This window comes from Dermacentor andersoni, chromosome 7, assembly GCF_023375885.2.
Source record: "Dermacentor andersoni chromosome 7, qqDerAnde1_hic_scaffold, whole genome shotgun sequence".
Classification (NCBI taxonomy): Eukaryota; Metazoa; Arthropoda; class Arachnida; order Ixodida; family Ixodidae; genus Dermacentor; species Dermacentor andersoni.
Window position 1 is genome coordinate 159,032,797 of NC_092820.1, and position 19,576 is coordinate 159,052,372.

A 19,576-nucleotide genomic window follows, 5' to 3' on the forward strand; every position below is an offset into this window, starting at 1 on the left:
GCATCTTGCCATGTTCAGGTGATCTGGGGAATACGCTTATTCCAAACGTCACACAAACATGGTGCCGTCACCTATTTCTCCCTTTAAAACAGGCAGGAAAATGACGAAAAGTAGCGTCTGCGCCTCATACAGAGCCTGACCTCCACATGCTTCTACATCCTTTAGGTTTTCTTAGTAGCTGAAGATATAGTAGTCTCGGACAGTAATGTTACTTTATGTAACGCGACGAATAATGCTTGACATAACTGTTTATTAGGACACTGCTACCAGTCTTAGATTTGATTTTCAACATGTCCCGGGACGCTAACCCCCCTGACGTAGTAGGAAATTAAAGAATACGAGAGGTATCGAGTTCCTGTATGACTATCAACCAGCGACGCACAAGCGGTGCTTATGTCATAGAGTTTCCTAAATTTATTTACTTGAGGGAACTCTGGCGCTGCGATCGTTGAGCCACCATGTTTCAGTAACCATGTGAACGATGGTAAGTACATGGATTTGTATGATCTTCGTGCTTGTGGATTCAGACGTTCCTGCGGCTTTGTTTATTACGCTTTATATGCCTTCGTTGCCGTAAATTTCAGAGCAAGCTATACCTTTCGAAGTGCAGAAGACGCTGCGAACACGCACAGACGCTACTGAACTGCAACGCGAAGTCTTGCAACGGTTCAGCTCGTCGAGGTGGCCAAATCGAAACGCGCCAAGCGTCTCAAGGCAGTGGCTCGCCCGCGATAAATTCATAAGGGCATTTTGTGTCGCTGATGAGGCGAAGACGTCTTCGTTTCGTTAACGTCGTTGTCGCTCTTTGCGCCTCTTCACTATGCTGGGATAAACCAACAACTATCCCAATTCAAACTGCTAGCCATTCACATACGCGCTATGCTATAGATAGTTTTCATGTGACGTCACGGACGCACCTCTCACTGCGCTAGTACCCAAAGAAAGCGGCCACGAATACGTCAATGCATTGTATTATCACACGCACATTGTTTCGCTTATTGACGGTGACTGTTTTTCCCCGGTTTATCACTGTTATCGCTTTGTCGTTCGACATAAGATGGGCCCGTCGTGCGTTCACGTTTCTTGGTTACACTTCTCCTCGACGTGCTAGTACCTAAAGATGGCGGCCGCGATGACGTCTGTGCAAATGATCTATAGTCGTTGTCACTGCTATCGTCAGAGTCGTCGTTATTCATGACGGAGCCAATCGTATTCATTCTGTCCTGCGCAATGCAGTGAGCAGATTGGAAGTTGAAGCGAGCGCCGTTAACAGCGCTAAAAACAGAAGTGACAGTTTTTCGCTTTGGCATTTGCTAAATGGTAAGATATGTACTACACGTGTGCAACAAACCCCAGATGTTTAGCATGTAGTAGACTCGCTATGGTGAATGTACAAAATATGCGCACCCGATTAAAGGCGTTGCCCCTAACTACAGAGAGGAGCTCTGGCGCGAGTATCTGTATACAGTAGCCTCAAGTATGGCGGTTCAGAACACGGGAGGAATGATGACAGTAAATGGATTCGTCTAAGCTTCGTCTGTTTTGGCTTCAAGCTGCTTGATGGACTTCGCAAATTGATAATTTCCAACAAGATGTTGCATTGTAAATGCAACGATCCGCAGGTACGTGTGCGAGAACCTATTGCCTTAGTGCGCTTAGAAATATATTTCTTGAAAATGTGGAAATATAAATCGCGACAGATAAACTCACAAGAACGGCTGAAGCCAAGCACGAAGTTTAGTCAAGTTCGTGTACTACTAATAATTTCCATGGCTGTTAAACGATCGCGGCGCCAGAGTTACATCCAGTAATTCTTGTTTAGGCAACTTTGTGATCACAAGACTTGTGGCGGTAAAAATTTCGTGGCGCCGTCTTTATCGAAAGCGCGCTGCATGCCTCTGCAGTTGGTCTTACGACGATCCGCATCAAGAGGATACGTTACCGTTCGCAATAAGAGTGTGGGAAGCAGCTGCTCAGAAGAACAACTGCCTTCAGCTTTTCTGTCAGTGAAAAACGCGTCGGTGGCACCATTACGCATTCGTGATCTTTCGTTTGTTCTGTCCCATATGCTTCTCGTTAGAGTCGTAACCAGCACTTTCTCTCGACGAAAACTCACGGCTGACATGACGATGGATTAGCAGGCGGAGCACCGACCTACGAGCGAAGCACAAGATACAAAGGAAAGACAGGGAGGTTAAGCAGAGCACATCCCTTGTCAAAGAAAGAGTCGGGCGGTTAGAGAACGATCACAGCGAGCAACTGGTCTGCTCGAACGTCTTGAACGCGGTGACGTCAGCAGTCCCTGATAATGTCACCTATGCTCGCGGCACCGCACATTCATTGGGTTCACTGAACTGACGATGTAAATGTTGGTGACCTTCGTCGCTGCAGCTTCTCGACAACGTTCGATTGTCACATATGTCGAGACAGACGTAGAATAAGTCGTATTGATTGTTAAGCGACGTCACAAGGCGTTACTGTTTTACGTAAGTCGCCTGTACCGCTCTTTAAAAGCGTTTTTGTTTATTTAAGCAACCCACATAAACATCTCATCAGCTACAAGTCGATAAACTGAAACACTTGGAGGAATTTTTTTTTTTTTTGTATTCTTGCTCTTTCCGTGCCGAAACCCCGATAAGATTACGAGGCACGCCGTAGTGGGAGACTCCGGATTAATTTCGACAACTTCGGTTTCCTTAATGTGCGCTGTACATGGTCGTTCTTTGCACCCCCCCCCCCCCCCCCCTCCGTTTGAAGTGCGGCCGTCGTGGTCACGATTTGATCCCGTGCACTCGGTGCGAGGAAGTTATTCTACTGATGAACATAGGCAGTGCAAGAAAGTTACGATTGAATCAGATATTGCGCGTTGTACGCAACATGAAAACAAACGCAATATTGTGCATCGCATTAGGTTTTATATAGCGTTAATCAAGCGCTTCCCTCAAGCTTCGCCTCACCTACAGATTCCAACATCTGCAATGAATCTGCATGTCATTTTTTCCCTTCTGTTCGCTGCTTCACGTCTTTTTTAATATTAGAAATAAAGGTATTTCGGTTATTCGATTTTATATTCGACGTCTTCAACTAATACTTCATATGAATCGAATTTCGCCCTATACTCGCACGCATGTGTTGTTTGTTTACATCGATCGAAATAGCAAAAGAGCGGTATTCACTTTGTATATTCTCACGCGAAATTATGGCCAGCGCTGTCGCAAGCAACATAACATGAGGGGCCCGGGTCAATTGTGACCACGTCAACTTCGTGCAGCGGGTCCGAAAACACCTGCGCATGCGCACAACTGGCATTTCTTCCCGATCCAAAGCACGGCTGCGAACTCGTGCCTTGCATCTGAAATGTAGCCGCGCATACGTTGTGTAATAATGACTAAAAAAGGTAATCGCCTTCCTCGCTATTGAATAACAAGCATTTAAAGGCACGTCACAGCATCCACAGCTACTTGGCCTCATGAATACTTGACGTGAAAGGTCAAGAGACGGTCAGCTTATAAAGTCAGCTTTAACGCCGCAGCGAGACCTCGGTGGCGGCCTGCGATTGCCACTTCTGTCGTTCACGACATCATCACCGCTGCTGCCCCACATGTAGCACAGTTCTCAGAAATCATTTTTGCGTTCAGAGAAATCCTAAGGTCCGGGTCAACTCCGATGCCACCTGTTCTATTAATGTAGAACGTAGAAATGCTTTTATGAGACAATCCCTGAACCGATTTGAGTGAAGTTAGAAAGAAATGTAAATTCTAGCGAAATTGAAAAACACTATTTTGATTTGTGCCAGAAAATGTTTTACAAAAATTGCCAGAAACTGGTAAGGTATTTAAAAAAAAAGAAAATAGAAGCACGAAGTTTACAAACCCGTAGCTCCGCACCAAAAGCAGATATCGCATTTCTGCAAACAGCATCAACCTTATCAAATTTGGTCCAGTGGTTGCCGAGAAAAAACGATTTATCCGATCCCGTGTATTTGGATACGGTTTGCCGAGCTAAAGCTTCCTTTTAAACACTACTCGAATTGCGCAAATTTGCACGACACTGGACTTGAGAAATACGTGGGGCGAATTTCACTTCTCCTTGCCGAACTCCGAAGGCCCCCCCTCCCCCTCCTACCTCTTCTTGATAAGCCATTGTACCTGCTCTTACCCGCTCCCTCTCTATCACAGCTAATTAAATACCTCCTCCTAGTTTTGTTTTGTTTAGTTTTTTTTTCGTTTTGAACACCTCGACTTCCCTCACTCCTACGCGCCAGCCTATACTCCTCCTCTCTCACAGAGAGTGAATACGTTGAGAGCGAGTTAAGCATACCTAAAGCAGCTAAAGAAATCAATTCCTGCTCAGTCGAAACGTCCCCTCTTCGAAAAGTTGACTCCAACAATATTCTTTTTTACAGCGAAGCTGCATATGGCTAGGGTTCCGTGCATTTTTGTTCTCCGTGAACAAAAACTATCATCATCAATGGCTCATACCCCCGTAAGCATTCATACTGCTGAAAGCAAGTAAAAAATGCAATGGCTCGTATAGCCCCGTAAGGCAGAGGCTGCAAGCACTCAGCACAGTGAAGCGAGCAGTTCGTAAGCTCTTTCTAATCACGCATACAACATACAGAACAGCATGTCGAAAAATGTCATCAATGGCTCATACCCCCGTGAGCAATGGTTCATACCCCCGTAAGCAAGCGAAAAATTCTGACTCATATTCCCGTAAGGTTCATGACTACTCACTTTGCGTGAATTAGCTGCGATGACACTACCCCTGTTGCCGTTGATTTCAATGTGGATGTGTCGGTCCCGAAGAGGGAGTGGTTTACGCGTTCCCTTGCGATGCCACACCGATCCGGCGGAACCGACCACCCAGCGGCGTACGTGCATCGATTTGGCATTATCAAAGAGTGTGCTTGCAGTTGGGAGTGATCAAGACATTGAGTGTGCGTACCTTTCATCACGATGACCACCCTTTAAGACAATAAGCGAGTTCGTATCTTTGTTCAAAATCATGTGTCACCTCCGTGCTAAACAGCTTCGCTGGTCAACAACCTTCACAGAGTGGAATGGCTCAATTTTTCTACAACAGCTCGCAATTGTGAACTGATATACAAAATATATTTCATCTCAAGTTTTGATTGCGGAACTACAAATGCAACCGAATCGTTCGCGTTTTCTGATGACGCTATGCTGGGGACGCGCCCTATTTATTCTTTAGTAATATGCCCGCCGCGGCTTCACTCGCTCCCGTAAGACGGCTGCAGGAACTGCCACTCCAGAAGTTTTATATAACCTGCTTGATGGCATGTTTGTACGTTTTCGTGACCGCCCTCGTCGCCATAGAGTTCTGAGAAACTCTATGCTCGTCGCCTGACTACCACAGCGCACCACCAACATCCGCTACCAAAACATAGCGCATTGCATGCTGCAAGGTGTAGGCAGGCATACAAGCAATACGTAATCCAACGTGAGGTTAACTTCGTTCGCTACAATTGTAATGTATCAAGAAGCGATCCTCTAGAAGCTGGTGCAAAATCAAAAGCCAGTTCACTTCCAAACGAGCGCAGTTATACACCTCTATGACCGCTGCAAGTTTTTGTTGCTCCAGCAGCATTACCTGCTAACTATGAAACAAATTATGGCTGCTGGTAATGTTTAATAGTACAAGCCAGTTAAAAGGCACACGCCAGCGCAGAAGTGCTTTCTCCTATTTGTATGCACTGTGTCAGTGCTTAGTTTTCTAAGCAAGTATATTGCCAAAAACTGCATAGCTTCCTTGAGCAAGTAGCACGGTCTTGCAGAATAGCATGCATTAGGCTATAGGATGGTTTAGTTTTCATGCATACCGTCCTGTGACTATAACCGCCATAACATATTCCGTGATAACCGGGGTCAATGTATCGAATGATGCTGGGTTGATGAGTACACGAAAGCTCATGGACGCGGCGCCTTCAAAGGTGCCAAGTCCTCTTCCCATCCGACAACGGTTCCGTGATAATGCATACCGTCCTGTGACTATAAGAGCAAGACCTTATTTGATCATGGTTGATTGCTATTCACCTGGATGAATTGACTTAAAAGCTCTCCACGGCTACGTATTCACGGCTACGACACCGATAAGCAGTGTGGCCAAAGTTTTGTTTGCACGCGGGCGACCGCGGCCAAGCGTGAGCAGAAAGTAGACGGCTCCTTCCGGAGTTCCTATCGAAATTTGAAACGCAAATTTTTGTTCATATCAGCCTGTTTAGTAAACAGCGCCAATAAATATACGCAGTAACAGCCAGGAAGAAGCGTACTGCATGATCGAAATACCATTTTTGATTGATGTCGGCTATCGGCCAATGGCAGCGTTCTACGGAAATCTGCTCGCTGTTGAAAAGAGAGTAATTAAGGCAGAAAATGGGGGGCGGGGGGGGGCTAGTTGGATTTCTGATAACTGATGCATTTTCAGCGTTCCAAAGAGAGTGTTGAGTGATTGAGAAAAAGGTGACTTCGCGCTACGCTTGAGAGAGAGAGAGAGAAGAAAGGAAGACAGGGATGTTAACTAGTCAAAAATCTGGTTATCTACCCTGCGCTGGGGAAAGGGAGAAGGGGAAAAGAGAGAAGGGAGAGAGACGGTGCAGAGACGTGTACGGACCGTACTTGAGTTAAAGCCGTTTGCGCAAACCAGACGTTCTGAGGAAGCACAAAAGTGCTCCGCTCGAGAGCCCCAGGCGCCGTGCGCGGGCGCAAAAATTTGGCTGAGATACAGCAGCATATTCTACCCGCAGAACGTGTTTCCCCAAGCTCGAGGTGTGGTTCAGGGCCTGTTTAAGTAATGTGCATCACCGCTTTTGACGGGGTACACGTCACCGGCGTCGCCCAGAGAATCGAAATCTGATGTACCGCGTCGGTACAGAGAAGGACTTGCCTTGTGCATGTTCTTTGTCGTATTTCGGCTTTTGTAAATGTGTAGGATAAAAAGTCTAGCCTTGAAGCGAAAGTCGGGCGAAATCTTGAGTCCCGTGAGAGTAAGTATCTTTCATTCGATGTCTTCGATTCGATTCGAAGCTGCGCCACACAACGAAAACTCGGGCGAGTAGCTAAGCCAAGCTTGTCGTTCCATCGCAGTTAACAAAAAAAAAAAAAAAAGAAAAATCTTGCTACGCCTCCTCTATGTATAGTTAAACGTATCCACATTCACTGCTGAGTGGTTCACTCAGGCCGATGTAAGGCTTCAAAGAAACCACTGTGTCAACAAGCTGCGACTACCGACAAAATACGCCACCGTTTAGACAACACATATAGTAGTCAGCAGACATACCACTTAGAAGAGAGACACGCTACGAAAGCGTGCTGTGCTGTGCTGTGCAAAAACCCAACCGTTCAATTACTCGCTTCTTCGTTTACAAATCACGACAGCCAATGCTCCAAAAAATATAAATAAGCACACGTATAGAACACGACACTTGCGCAACAATTGTAGAATTTCGCAAATGAAGTTACTAAAGAAGCTAAATAAACAAATCTAAACGCAAGCGTGTCAGCTGCAAACCTGCAATACGTCTCATTGTTTGTACACGCGGGTCATTAATATTGCGGGTTCATGTAGCTACCCTGTTTGCAGCCGAATGCGGTCACAAAGTCGGCCGCTCCTCGAAGCGCCGAGTTGCAATCGAAGCCCGCCGACAGCCGCGTCTGACTGTGGCAGTAGTTGACGAAGAACACTTTCGCCGGCGAGAATTGGCCGGCGTTGAGCGGGGTGCCGTTCCTCCGAGCCGCCATTAATGCGCGAAATGCCGGCAAGAAGGCTCGGCCGCCCAGAGCGATGCTTCGCGAGGTCTCGTTGCGAACCGAATCCTGCGGAGAGCTCCCGTTGCTCTGCGTAGCGCCGCTCGACGCGTCACCGGCGGCGGCATCCCGAAATTCTTGGTCGCGTTCCAGGCCTTCCAGGAGGGTCTTCGCAAAGCCCGCGCCCAGACCCCCGTAGTTGATCGCGCCGTCGCCGTCCCGATAATAGAACGGTTCGTGTACCACGATCATCGACAGGGTGACGGTGTCCAAGATGGTTTCGTAGGAGAACGGGTCCTTGGCGTTGCAGTGCGGCAACCGCTTGTCCTCGAAGTACGCGTCGGACCCGATGAGCGCGGCGTTGCCCTGCCTCTCCGAGATCCAGTAGTCCAGCATCGTCTTCTTGCTCACGTACTTGAACGAGTAGATTCGTCGGAGCTGTTTGGAAGACCGGTACTCCGCCTTGGGCCAGAGATTCGTGCCCAAGCGTTTCAGCTTGCCCATCAACCGCGTCTTGGTCGCCACCGGCAGGTCCGACTTTGCGTACTCGGCCACGGTTGCGTCTCGAACGCTGGTCAGCAGTTCGTTGATGCTTCGCCGCACGCGCCTAGGGAAGTTCAGGGCGATGTGGTTGGCGAAGAGCAGGAGCTTGAAGGAACTCTCGACCTGGGTCTCGCAGAACAGCGGACGAAGCAGGTTGGCGTTCTCTTCGCTTCCGTACTTTTGGATGAAGAATTGGTCATCCAGTATGGGCGCGTACACCTGCAGCGTCCACCAGCCCAGGTGACTCAAGACGAGCGAGGAATCAGCATTGGCGGTGATGCGGCGGACGACGTCCATCGTGCCCGCCGCCTTCACGAGGGCCTTGTCCAGTGACGCGAACGAGGAGTCGTTGAGCCGGAAGTACTTGTTCACCAACGAAACGAGTCGTTCCGTCTTCTGGCCGAAAGCTTGCGCCAGGGTGTGGAACTCGAAGACCGCGGCGCGCTGGTGCTTGCTGACTTCGGCGAGCAGAAAGACGACGTGCTTGGTGAAGTTGAACACTCTGTCGCACTGGCGGCGGTGGTCAGCGGAGACAGTCTTCTGGTTCGTCCCGTCCACGTCGAGGAAGAAGGCCAAGTACTGGTCCACGTACCGCCGTACCGCGGCCCCGCTGCTCATGGCGATGTACTGGCCCCTCCAGAAATTGGCGTAGGCACTCGGGTAGACGTAGATCGCTTTTCGACCGGACACGGGCTTGCCCGGAAGCATTTTCACGTCGAACCAGAGCGGTATGTTCCAGCGGACGCTCAGGTTGAGCTGGGCTTCGAACGGGTCTACGTCGCTGGGCGGCGTGTCGGGCCAAGGAACGCCGAGGTCACGCAACAGCTGCATGAACAGCCTCCGCGTCTCGTCCACGTTCTCCTGTGCCCTGTTGGAGAAAGAAGTGCTCTTAAAACACGCACCCTGCGTTCGTTTGCCTTTGTTGTTCAAACAACGTGTACGAACACAGTGAAATCTGAAACGTCAATTTCATGGCGTGCCATCATTTATGCTAACCACTTCCGTCTATCATGAAAAAAATTTATCTGTTCTATCTGTTCTTGTTCTGTTTAGCTGTTCTATCTCTTCTTGTATTTGTCTTATGTGTGTACCATCGCCATTATAAATCTCCCTAGTATCAATTCTATATCATTCACTTTAATGTCACTCAAACCGACTGAAGAAACCGGCGTAACGTATGCTGGCACCTTAGAATTGACGTGTAGTGGCCCACAATCGTGCTTTACGCTTCCGGAAAGATTCAACGTGCACTGCTAAAAATAAAGGGCTGACACACAAATGCTGACAAATCGATCCTGCTTTCAAATTATCGTCTGGCTGAACCATGAGCTCATTCGCTGATTCATTGATTGATTGGAACAAAAAAATTAACGCACCGACACAAACGCCAACTTTGCTTCTACAATCTTATCAACCGGCTCATCATGCTGAGAATCCCCCAGAATGACCGACTGGACGACTGTCACTGAATGAGTGATTGAAGCACTGCCAAAACCATGAAGGCGTAATTGTCACGGAGTAAGGAATGCGCCGCTGTATTCAATCAATCAATCAATCAATCAATCAATCAATCAATCAATCAATCAATCAATCAATCAATCAATCAATCAATCAATCAATCAATCAATCAATCAGTCAGTCAGTCAGTCAGTCAGTCAGTCAGTCAGTCAGTCAGTCAATCTATAGATCGATCGATTAATCAATCAATCAATCAATCAATCAATCAATCAATCAATCAATCAATCAATCAATCAATCAATCACCGCGTGTCAGTTATTCCTTCACTTTGACATAGTAGCGGCCGCAAGAATCACAAAACCAAGAGGCCAGCCAACAGACCTGTTCGCGCACGCTCCGAAGGACGATACGATCAGGCGTCCCAGCGGCGTCGCGTGGTAGCGCCGTCGTATCTCGTCGGCGATGTTGCGCATCCACGCGTACTTGACGTTCCACGCGTACCTCCAGTGGTCGTCCGGTTCCATCGCCGCGCTGGGCAGCCAGCGGGAGGTGACGTACGCCTTGAAGTCGTGGCACGGGTCGACGCTGGTGTTCAGGGTGTCCCTGAGCAGCCCCTCGAACCTGGCGCAGCCGTCGCTGCGGCACGAGAGGCTCACGAGCTCGTCCGAGCGGTCGTTGCCACGTGCTTCGGCCATACTGGCGATCATCGCAGACATGTAGTAGATGGCCAGCGCAGAGAACGCGAGGGCTGCGGCCCCAGCGAAGACGACCGCGCACACCAGACGCTTCGAGTAGGCGACCGGCGCCTCGTCGTCCACCATGGCTTGAGACAAAAACTGCGAAAGAAGAAAGAAGACAGAAAGAAGAAAATATCGTTGGTAAATCGTTAGCGTCCTGTGCAGGAGTGCTCATTATGGTGCGCGGCAGCACACCAAGCCTTTGCACGTAGTCTTGGGCACACGTAGATTTGTGGTACAGTATGGCCTGGTTGTTCGAACCGTGACAGATGTTCGAGGTTGTTTTGTGCTCACCTATGTGGCAAGAGTGCTTCTGCCCGTGTGGCGTCTGCTATGTATCGGCTGAACTTTAGGCCTTCTGCCCATTTTCGAGGCCAGCATGTGTGTAACTACGAACGGTAACAATGATATGATGCGAATACGAGACGGCGGAAAAGTCGAACACTATTTCACAATGCTTTCCATCCCCCCCCCCCCCCCCCCCCCACACACACACACACACTGCAGGGCTCCAAGCTGAGATTTTTGTTGTTCACGCGCTGATGATCGATCGAATAGGCTATTTCTCCTTCTTGCACAGCTGTCTTGTTTCCATTACTGAATTCAGATCAATCCACGCAATAATCTATATCGACCTCGATTACGTCTTCCTTTTCATCGTTGTTTTTTCATCCACTTTCATTGCCATAAATTTATAATTTCTTTATCTCAATTAGAAACTACAAGTAATTCCCCCTACGTTGTCCTTGGTGTTTTTGTTTGTTGTCTTCTCATGATACGATTAACGCCACAAAGAAATTCGAGTGCTATGTGGCGTAGACCGAATTGATTCCGGTTTAAGACACGCATCTTACCTGTAGTGCGCCTCTAGTAATGATTCCTCGAATGCGCGTGACGTCATCAGGTGCTACCCAGTACATACCGGGTGGGGCAAATATATAGAGATAAAGATCAGTCTTGCTCCCGCTCTCTCCTGTAGCGTGCGTGTAAGTGTTATTTATACACCGCCTGCTTCGACGGCGCCACACTAAGAGAGCAGCCGTAGTGGAAGTCTCCGAATTCGTTTTTACGACTAGGCGTTCTTTAGCGTGCACCTAAATCTAAGTGCGCGGGTGTTCTCGTATTTCACCCCCGTCAGAATGCGGCTACCACGGTCGGTAGTCGAACCCGCGACGAAAGCGCGCGCTCTCTGGACCTGACATTGCGTGGTCGACCGAGAGACCCTTTCCGCGCGTCGCTCTAGCAGCGATTTTTTTAAAATAGGAAACTGTGGTTAACTCTTGTCTATCAAGACCTGGCCATCATTTTCCAAAGGACTTCGCCGCCTTCGTTGCCTCTCACCTGTGGTGAGCCGCACGGGGACGCCCTCATTTTCGATGCGGTGCGAAGGACGCGGAGTCGACAGGGGAACCGACCGCTTCGCTTCGTTTCCTTGCCTTCTTTTTTTTTTTTTTTTGCTTGCGTACCATGGCGCGTGCCCCCGTAGTGGGCACGCGCCGAGATTCGATCGGATGGTATTCGGAAATTGCAGTTAGTACTACAATTACAAAAAAAAAAAAAAATATTCGGGAAGGAAGGAAGAAAAAATAACGTATGAAGAACTTAAGAAAATCTCCCCGAAGTAACTGCGGTATAAGTTCTTCCACGGCCAAACATCCTTATGGCCCCACCGATTCGATGATGATCATCCTCTGTACAAATGACACCGTGGGGGGTCAGCCAAGAATTGGTCGGTTTGGAGGAAATGTACGAAAAAAAGAAAGTTTGGCAAAAACAAACTATAGGGGAAGGTGTATTCTGCTCGGTGTTGAACGTGGAACAGTCATCACGCTCAAGTGAATCGAAAAAATAGCTAATTAATTATTATAATTGACTGTTTTGGGGAGACAGCCGATAGGAATAAAGAATAAAGTTTTTTTTGTCGCAGTGCAAACATTCTGGTGGCTGTATACCCCAACGTGGAAGCTCCAAACGAAAGCAAGACGGGGACGTTCATGCTGAGGCCTATACCTTGCTCAAAGGGACCTCGGGCACCCTTTTTCTTACTGACGGGAATCGTCGACATGCAAGGAGAAAGTGACATATTGTTTCTGGTTCTCAGCGCCGTACATACGAAGGAGATGCCGCCAAACTAGCTCTGTGCGTGTATAAATTTAGTATCCACCGCTACGCTTCGTTTCTTTGGTTTGCTTCATATGATGGCGCAGACCCATTGCAGGGGATTGGCCAAGATTCGGATGGTATTAGGAAATGCAGTTAGCACTACAATTGCCAAAACTTTTTGGGAAGAAATGAATGAAAAATAACGAATGAAGAACTTAAGCAAATCTCCCTGAAGTAACAATAAATTCTTCCATGGCTGAGCAGACATCTCTGTGGCCCCACAGCTTTGCGATCATGCTGTCGTATCCTCTCGTGCGAGATGATGATGATTCCGCCACTATGACGCAGAGCAACAACATGGAGTTAGACCAGGAGCGCGCGGCACATTCAAAATAAAACAGGAGAAAATAAATAAATAGGAGACACTGAAAGAGCTAAAAGAAAGCAGCAACGAAATTCTGCAGACTTGCTTGAAGATGAATCAAATAGAACTCGGAATTTGCATAAGGATAAGAAGAAGTATAGCATCAAATTAACATACCAATCTCCTTACGCCTCATATGAAGTAGCCCATACGCAAGGTAGACATCCCTGTGACTGAAGCCCAGAGTATAGAGCTCCGGAGAGAAAGGATGATCGGTGAAGTCAACGGAAGTTCGAGTTGGCGAGACGCAGCCAGAACAAAAGAAAATAGGCCAGACCTTAGCACCGCTAACTCTTTTTTAAGTATGCGACGTCATACATAGAATACGATTATCGTGATGTCTCGACAGCCGAGTGCCCGTGCTTCGCGGGCGACTTCGCAAACTCTCATTTACCAAAGTGGCGTTTCCATACGTCTATCTCCACACAAGTTTGCGATTTCGTGCACGCTTTGTCGCGTTGACGTAATTGCAACGCAGCTCGAGTTTTCAGTTGCATACACGTTCAAAGTGGGGGAAGTCCGTCTGCCTATCTAACAGATCGTTTTGACGACATCTCGTCCGGTCGGTATAGGAAGCATGTTGAACAAAAGAAACAAAACAGTGAAAACGCCAACCAAGGAGGATATGCATTTGGTCGGCGTTCTCGCCATTTCTTTCGTACACCTGTATTGTAACGCTATATAACGACATACGTGAACGATGATGAGATCGAACCTCTCTGTCTCCCAGCACTGCGCCAGACCAGCGCTATGCAAATAAGCGTTTAACTGCGGAGTGCGGCACGTGGTGTCGTGCGCACGAGCATATATAGGTCGCAACATTGCACCGCACGGCCTGTCTATAGACCGCCCGTGTTGTTGTTGTCCTGAGTGGCTGTGATTTCTTTCCGATCCAGCGCGCTTCTATTTACTCCATGCTATTAATGCTACGCATTCCAGTGTCCAGTGCATTGGGGACACGTTAAAGATTCATGCCCGAGTCAGCCCAGTTTTTGTCGTATATCTGGTAACTGGCCTCTTTGGCGAAGCAGCCCCCATCGCGAAGCAGCGCCAGTAAAAAGAAAGAAACTGCGTGCGGTTTGCGTGTATAGCCATCGAATACGTAACTTCTGCCCGAATTAAACTACAAGCTTTGTCGCCCGAAAGAAATCACGTATAACTGGATAATTAAATCATGAGATTAATGAGCCTTTGGAGAAGTGACTTTCCCTTCAAAAGCCGAACCCTCTTGCTTTAGATTCGAGGTCGCACTTTTAATAGTGCGAGGGTCCAATCGGGTAATGCCTCGTCTTGCTCGGATTGCTCCCGGAAACGCTCGTGTTACGGCTTGTAATCTTTTACTAACAGTTTCTGGTGGTTTTTAATATATAGCACAAGGCTAAATCAAACACCATAAAATTGCAAGTAGAATCTATAAACAAGAGAATGTACACATTATACTTACAGTAGGGCAAAATATTTTTATAGATCCGCAGGGAGGGCCAAACTATAGACAAATGTGGCAGGTGACTTTACCCGTTGGATTACGGACCACAGGGCCGCTAATTCACTGCTGAAGCACCTGCACAGGACTACGCGTGTGTTTATTTGATGCATTTTGTTAATCTTTGCTTCATTTACCTTGTGGCAAGGCCACGGATTAAAAGAAATCTCTAACAAAGAAAACAGCTTAAAGTTCATTATAAGAAACAGATACTAGGAAAATAAACCAATGTACACGAGTTAGTTACCAGTTACAGTTTATGAGCTAAACGAGAACAAGGTGAAAGCAGGAGCCAACGTTTCGACAAGTGGACTTGTCTTCGTCAAGGTGACATATGCTTCTGAAGAAGACAAGTCCACTTGTCGAAACGTTGGCTCCTGCTTTCACCTCGTTCTCGTTTTGCTCATCGTCTTCAATCTCCATCTCCCGCCTTCCCCGTGGTTTCCCCAGTTACAGTTTAGTAATGCAAGAGCAAACTCAAAAGGAAGCAAACAGTACAGGAAATCGTCGTAAGAATCGCATGATCTTATACAGGCTATAGTATTGTTGGCGTAGGTATGCGATTTACATCACTGTGATTCAGAACACAACAAAAGCCGGATAAAATATTCTCTGCAACAGTAGCTAAGCGTCGCGGGGCCATACCTTGACGCTAGTCTTCAGATAATTTACCTAAAGTAGGTGCGTCCCGAATGCAGGCATAGAAAAAAAAAAAAAGAGTGCCTCACAATCATCACCGCTACACTGGCTCGCTGCACGAGCTGATGTGCTGCACGAGCTGACGTGCTGCACGAGCTGACCTGTCGCACACGCTCCATTAGCACCCGCTCACGCTCCATCGAACGGCAGCCCGTCCACGACAAGCTCGATCGCAAACGCCAGTTCCACCCCCGAGTCGCCTACAGCGCGGGGCTTCCCGAAGAAGCGCCAGCTCCCCTCCCGTTTCGAGTATCGCGAAGCCACCCTTCCCCCGCGGCTTCCCGCCGGCCTCCAGGAAAAGGCGCCCACGTCACCGAGGAGACCAACGCCGAGTGAAGCGGACGCAATGGAACGTCCAGCGCTTTCCAGCGATGGCGGCGTCGGCCGCCCGGCTCCGGACCAGCAGCTGCAGCAGCAGTCGGAACAAAGCGAACGCCGAGAACGGAGTAGCAGTGCAGCCCAGCCGGCGTCGAGGCAGCAGCAGGAGGAGCGAGTACGGCCAGAGGCTGCAGACCAGGGCTCGCAGCCGATGCCGGCTCTGGGGCACCGCGAAGGCCAACAGCAGCAGCAGCAGCAGCAGGACGAGCAGCAGGAAGTGCGGCAGCGTCGCAGGCAGAGCAGGTTGGACACGTCCAGCTTCGCTTCCTCGTCGTCGGAGGTCACCGCCACGGCTACTTCGACCACTACCGTGCAGTCCTGGACGTCGTTGGCCCACTCCGCGGCTTTCGTGTGCGGCGGCCGCGAGGCGAAGAGGCACGAAAGGAGGTAAAAGAAAACCTGCATTCTTATTTAGGCGAAGATGTATATCGCCGGCATTCGGCGTCGTGCCACGCGAGAGAGAGAGAGAGAGAGAGAGAGAGAGAGAGAGAGAGAAAACATTTGTCATGGGATTGGGTGACTTCCACGCGAGCAGTTACTGAAACGGCCATCTGCAACGAAACTTCGCGTTGAATAAATTGGATCTAAATGAGCACCCGCTGTAGTGGCTTAGTGCTTTTGGCGTAGCGCTACTATAGCAAGAGTGCGCAGGTGCCATTCCCGTGCAGCGGCGGTCAGCTGAGACGGTTTATTATTTTTTTTTTTCGCATCTCTATTGGGACGCTGTCAGTGACGTATCAACGAGGTCTCAGCGTAATAATCGTGAGCTCGAGCAAGGAGATCCAGCACTCTTTTTAGCAGGCGCGATCAGTGTACGCGCTGCGCCCGAAAGAAGCCAGCACGCGAGCCCACGGGGTTTCTCCGAGATTGCGGCTTGATAAGGACGTTCGCTTGCGCGATGGTGAGGCGATAGTGCCGCGTAATTCGTCGGCGTATGCTAAAGCGCGTCACAATTGCGCATTTCCGCATTTCAGTTTCGGTTTTCGAAGTGAAACTGTCCGGAATTCATTATGAATTAAAATTGCTAACATTTCCTAAAATTCCTAAAATTGGTTGCGCACTAATTTTGAAGAAAAGGAGGCGACCGGACAAAGCACTGTCCGGTCGTCTTCAAACAGCATTTACTGAGGACATGCACACAGATTGTTAACAAGGCTTGCCGGTGGGCTAGGCGGTTCGTGGTATAAAATAAAATTAAAAGCGCAAAAAAAAACAAGGCTGAACAACAAAAGCGTTTTTGTTGTCTTGACCACGTCCTTCTTTGCACTTTACATTTTTCTTTACAGCACAGAACTTTGTATTTTGTGCCTTAAGAGCGAGTTTAAGTATGTCAGCTGCATAATCAATATTTGATACAATATTGCAGATGATGAGCTGACGCATTGTTCTCCACGTATTTGTTTATAAAAAGGTGCCTTGGCAACTCGTGCAATCCTACTTCGCATATTTTTCAATATCAGGTTAGGTTAAGTCAGGTGAGGTCTTAGTACGACTGCACGATAATATGCCGAGGCAGTTTCCATAAAATATTTCGTTGAACGGTGCGTCAGCTAATCTTCTGTAATATTGTATCGGAATCGCATTAATTTCTGAGCTGTTATATTAAAGAACAATTGATTTCTTGATACCGGAGCTGAAGTAGTTGCGCATGTCACCACTATAAGTGTACGAGCTGTCTAAATAAATATATTGAGAGGGTATCGTTCTGTCCAGTCGCCTCCTTTATTTTTTATCCAGAATTTTCGCGCTACTGTGATGTTTGTTCTGCATGTAGCCCAGCTAAGAATAATACTTACCTTGTACGCCTTCTTTTGATAGCAGCTAAACCAAGTCTTATGGGCTTATGTAAACCAAGGCGTCTTTAGCACATAAAAAAAGTGCGTCCTGTTCGGCATTTAGCACTGAACTCTACAAAGGGTAAAAAGTTCGTGGGAGTTTGACCGAGATAAAGGTGCCTTCTCACGCCTCCAAGCATTTTTACGCTGTTTTCAGTACGAAACCTGATCAAATAGGCTTAGCCAATCCAAACAGCCATGCTGAAATATACTTCACGCCATCTTCCACACAATCTCTTCCATCTGTCGGTCTCTTGATCGTCTTCAATGTGAACATAACGTTACACAAGTGCTTCCTCTCACCATGCAGCCTAACGAGTGCGTGTTCTTTTTTTCCTCGCACGTCAAGCCAACATGACACGCATTCCATAAGGGTCCCCCTCACCTACCGGCCGATGGGCTGGAGCGGACTGTTCACCATGAGGTACGCACTCAGTACTGTCAATACTCTCAATACTGCCCCACAGGATTGAAAATTCGAGGTTAACGGAGAAACTTTACATTAAGCTAAGCATTACGCAATGAACGACGCGACGGGAAATATACATTTTTAATGTGAATAACGTTCTTGGCATTGTCAGACCAGTTTTCTTTTCCAGCAATCTAGCCATCCACCTATCCTACCAAATATGTGGGCTGATTCCGAACCTAGTGCGATTTTAGAGCGCAGCTCTTACGTTCCTGCGTTCAGCGTCGGCGTCGCTCGGCCTAACCCAGCGAACGAGCACAGGGGAGGATGAAAGAGCGAACGCGGAGCGCAGCGGCGGATGAAAGACAGCGATAGCGAAGAGAGCGCGAGGAGGAAAGCGGTCGAGGAGGATAGGGCGTAAGCGTGAGAAGAAAAATTTGGAGGGCGCTTAAGCTTCGCGATAGCATTCAAAGATCCCTCACTGCTTCTCACGCTTCCCAGCAACTGCAGCTTGTGTAACCGCACTGTTTAACGGGAAACGCTGGCGGCAAACGCTATGCACGAAGGCTAACGGGCGAGCCTTACGGTGAAAACGCGTGTGGGCCGCAGATGCTTATGGATGCGCGGAGGTGAGCGCCATCTGGATGGCGTTGTTGCAAGGAACCGAGCGCAGTGCGCCGCTCTATGAGTGGTAGAAACGCTGGAAAAAAGGGTTTGTTTGAGTTTCTGCGTAACCGAATTATGTTTTCTGGCACGCTCAAATTATAATCCGCATCTATCATGTCTGTACGTTGTGTTTAGGTTGTACTTGGCGACGGTCAGATCGCGCTTGCCGCTGCAACGTTGGTCGCCGCGAGTCGCTCTTTGGGTCGTCAGTCGTAGGGTGTAATTGATGCGCGCGTTTCCCCGCTTGACTGTCGCGATAGGTCGCGCTACCTCTGTCGCTCCGGTGTGAACGTGCCCTAACTACCACATCGCATCTCTGTTCCACTGGAGTGATTTGACAGTGAAACGCCACGATTCTCGCGCAGGATGTCGCCGTCTCTGCCGTTCTCGCTGGAACCCGAGCTCCGCGACCCGCTGCTCCAGCTGCCCCTGGACCTGTGCAACGCGCTGCGACAGGAAGTGGGACAGCAGGGCACCGTCCTGTTGTCTCCCAAGCTCGCTGCCTGCAAGCTGATCATGATGTACCACGGCGCAGCCGGCGAGACGAGGCGGCAGCTCGGGCGCCTCCTCGGTTTTCACGAGGTCGATGCCGACCCTCAAGACGTCGCCGCGTACGTGATATGTGTCACTTGGGATATGCTATTTCGAATCCAGTCCCTCAAATATTTATCTGGCTAGGCGATAGCAGGCCTGTAGACGTTTTTCTATCACGTATAAATATATATACCCCGGAATTATTTTAAGCGTATATGCTGAATAATTTTCGGCAAAGATATTGCGCGGACAACGGCCATCTTTAAGTATTTGCCTATTTCTGCGCGTGAGTCGGACACATCGCTGGCATATGGTCATATAAATATATTATACATTCTGACATGCCCATGTAATGATCTATAAGTTCTGAACAGCACATCGCCGCAGTGATAAATTCCTGGACTGCCAAACCCCCTAACCTTCCCCCTAGTAACGGCTTTGAATGTATACTATTTCCGTCTCAAATCGTCAAAGCGTAACTGTAATCTGCGACTACCTTGCAAATATTTAAGCAAAAATTCAAACATTTCTTTTTGTAGCG

The 19,576-nt window shown here is 48.4% G+C and overlaps 2 protein-coding genes across 2 annotated transcripts; one reads left to right on the forward strand and one right to left on the reverse strand.

The window, feature by feature from the left end:
- Window positions 1-7,339: 7,339 nt before the first annotated feature.
- Window positions 7,340-10,884, reverse strand: LOC126533515 (endothelin-converting enzyme 1-like). Its single transcript, XM_050180685.3, has 2 exons — window positions 10,149-10,884; window positions 7,340-9,177 (listed from the first exon to the last, which is right to left on the reverse strand). Exons 1-2 carry the CDS (start codon window positions 10,586-10,588, stop codon window positions 7,566-7,568), a joined length of 2,052 nt encoding a protein of 683 aa, XP_050036642.1. The 5' UTR covers window positions 10,589-10,884; the 3' UTR covers window positions 7,340-7,565.
- Window positions 10,885-14,874: 3,990 nt separating this feature from the next.
- Window positions 14,875-19,179, forward strand: LOC140219615 (uncharacterized). Its single transcript, XM_072289545.1, has 3 exons — window positions 14,875-15,978; window positions 17,776-17,850; window positions 18,867-19,179. The coding sequence occupies exons 1-3, from the start codon at window positions 15,560-15,562 to the stop codon at window positions 19,177-19,179; spliced, it is 807 nt and encodes a 268-aa protein (XP_072145646.1). The 5' UTR covers window positions 14,875-15,559.
- The last annotated feature ends 397 nt before the right edge of the window (window positions 19,180-19,576 follow it).

Bases quoted from the DNA above. Each gene is read 5' to 3' on its own strand.
- LOC126533515 (XM_050180685.3), bottom strand. From the start codon at position 10,588: ATGGTGGACGACGAGGCGCCGGTCGCCTACTCGAAGCGTCTGGTGTGC. The intron at 9,178-10,148 runs GTCTGTTGGCTG...TTTCTCCAACAG, and splicing joins TTCGGAGCGTGCGCGAACAG to GGCACAGGAGAACGTGGACG.
- LOC140219615 (XM_072289545.1), top strand. From the start codon at position 15,560: ATGGAACGTCCAGCGCTTTCCAGCGATGGCGGCGTCGGCCGCCCGGCT. The intron at 15,979-17,775 runs GTAAAAGAAAAC...TCGCACGTCAAG, and splicing joins GCGAAGAGGCACGAAAGGAG to CCAACATGACACGCATTCCA. The intron at 17,851-18,866 runs GTACGCACTCAG...ATTCTCGCGCAG, and splicing joins AGCGGACTGTTCACCATGAG to GATGTCGCCGTCTCTGCCGT.